Genomic DNA, 2,518 nt, shown 5'->3' on the forward strand with positions numbered 1-2,518 from the left:
GGGTACCTCTGCTCACAAGGGTTAGGTCGTTGGTTGTTCGTATTTCTTCAATTACCTGATATACGGTTCTTGCGGGTGGAGTCGTATATTCAGAGTTTACCTGAAGACCTGCCTTGAAGGAGTTTCTCATCTTAAAAAAAGAAAAAGATAAAAAGGTGGGACTGACTTTCCTGGCATCAATTTCTCATCTTTGTATGGTATGTTTCAGTTTCTCTCCTTCCTTTATACCAAAACCCAAAAGCATTTCTCATGATGCCTAAACTTTTTCATGCCTCAAAGTCTAAAGGCGCTATCAAACTGTTCCTATAAAGCCAGAAGCACCATGAGTACAATGCAGCAGCAACCAGTTCTAAGGAATTTGTCCTAATTACATCCAAGAATATGATAGCATGAAACAGATCCAAGACAGCCAACAAAAAGGAAACAAGTAAAATGCAATTGTAAACACTAGTATTTGATGCTAATGGTGACAACCACAATTGAAGGTAATAAGAATTGCTGCTGTGATTTCTTCCAAAAATCAATATAATTTCAAGTGATTAGGATAATACAAAATACTCAGAATAACATACAACATTAACATTGACTCGTATCGATAACTTACCAAAATGTGAAACAGAGAAAGAGCAACGTGGAGTTGCAAGCAGAGCTCAAGAAACCGTCGAAGATATCTTGACAGCCTTGAAAGCGGGGTGAAGCAACCCGAGCTCGTCCTTCACGTCGAGTGGATTGTTTGTCTCGTTCCTCACCCGCTTCACTCTCCGGCTGCCCAGCGACTTGTGCGTAAACCCATAGATCTGCAGGATCTGATTGTCTCCGAAGTTGTACGCCCGGTCCATCTGCCTTAGGCACCGCTCCACCGGGTAGTCCCCGAACTTCCCACATGGCTTGCACCCGACGAAGTGAGTCACGAGTGGCCACCGGTGGTCGCCCAGCCCCGGATGGTAATTCTCCATCATCTCCTCGTACCTGTCCACCAAAATCCCCCAATAACCGTGAAGATAATACGCGCTTTCTAGATACACTTTGTTTCCCCATTTGTCTCTTTCCTTCATTAACAGATACACCATAGCCGACTGGTCGTCCGCCTCGAAGACCGGCCGGCCCTTGAGCTCTCGCGTGAGGACCTTCCCGGCCTCGTCTCGGATCTTTCCCTTGGGACCCATTGGAGCCCACGCGTCGAGAATGTCCAGCGACCACTGGGAATTCCGTAATAAAAAGCTACCGGTGTTCAACCCGATCCAATTCTTGTCGTCGTAGACCATCTCGTTCCAACCGTGCATCACGAAGTTGTGGTCCTTGTAGCGCTCCCAGGGGACCTCGAACGCCATGTCGGTGAACATTGCGTCACTGTCCATCCACCAGAGGAATTCGATTTCGGGGTGCGAGAGGAGGAGTTTCCGAATCAATGGCAGTTTCGCCCAGAAACCAGCCATCTCGGCGTCTAGAAGCGCCATGTTGTAGAAGATCTCGATCCCATGTAGCCTGCAGTAATCGATCTTGTTCTTGATGGACTTCAACAGGTAGTGATCGCCGACAGGGTTTTCGCAGGGTTTCGGGGAAGAACCGGTCACCAGAAGGACCCGGGGCTTATTTGGTCTGATAAAGTTCGGGAATTCCGGGTTATTCTTGAGCCACTCAGCTCGCTGCTGGTCCCAGTCCGAGATTTTCGGGCCGAGACTGTATGGTTTGTTCGGGTCGGGTTTTTCCTCCGGTTCGTCGTCCACGAGGATCTTCGAAATATCGAATGTGGCGTAATTGTTGGACTGGTCGGACTCGGAGTCGGGCTGGACCTCCACGAGAACGCGGCGGGGCTCCACGCGCCTGCCGCGCGAGTGGAGGTGCTCGCGGATCTCGTTGAAGTCCTGCTCTGGTGTCCCGAACTTCCCGGCGCCGATGGTTCCGCGTAGCACGACGAACGTTAGGAGGAGGGATAGGAACCACAAGGTGCCGCGGCAAGCCGTCCGCTGGATCTGGCGGAGTCGGCGGGCTCCCAGACACCACTCAAGCATTTTCGTTACCCCCACTCGCCAAGCTGACCCGGAGAATTCAGACAAAGAAAGAGAACAGAGACAAAAAAAAAAAAAAGAGTGAGGAATTGAAGGCAACTAGACAAGGATTCAGGAAGTTCTCATTGAAAACAAACCCTAATTTGATGGGCTAGGGTCGTAAATATGGAGAAAAGTGAGGGGCTCTTTTATATATGACAAGTCGGTGGAGCTGAAGAAAGAAAGGGAAGATGCACAGAGACAACGCAAGAGTGTTCGGACATAATTTTTTCTGTTCTTATAATAATAATAATAATAATAATAATTCTTTTTAGTATAAAAATTGCGTTATTCTTGCACGTCACCACGTTGACAGACATAGCCATGTTGTCTACACTCTACAGTGCGTCCTTTGATGGGTCCGAGGCGTGCCATCCGGGGACGCAATTACCTGGAAATCTTTTTTTTCTTTTTTTTTTTCCAATAATAATGAGAGTTAATATTCCTAATTATACCTCAGAAAAATAAAT

General features: G+C 47.7%; 1 protein-coding gene across 1 annotated transcript; it reads right to left on the reverse strand.

Annotated features, from left to right (window-relative positions):
* Positions 1–479: 479 nt before the first annotated feature.
* LOC132167269 (xyloglucan 6-xylosyltransferase 2-like) lies at positions 480–2,262 on the reverse strand. Its single transcript, XM_059578182.1, has one exon. It carries the CDS (start codon positions 2,010–2,012, stop codon positions 651–653), a length of 1,362 nt encoding a protein of 453 aa, XP_059434165.1. The 5' UTR covers positions 2,013–2,262; the 3' UTR covers positions 480–650.
* Between the last annotated feature and the right edge of the window lie 256 nt (positions 2,263–2,518).

Source organism: Corylus avellana, chromosome ca1 (assembly GCF_901000735.1).
Source record: "Corylus avellana chromosome ca1, CavTom2PMs-1.0".
Classification (NCBI taxonomy): domain Eukaryota; kingdom Viridiplantae; phylum Streptophyta; class Magnoliopsida; order Fagales; family Betulaceae; genus Corylus; species Corylus avellana.

Bases quoted from the DNA above. Each gene is read 5' to 3' on its own strand.
- LOC132167269 (XM_059578182.1), bottom strand. From the start codon at position 2,012: ATGCTTGAGTGGTGTCTGGGAGCCCGCCGACTCCGCCAGATCCAGCGG.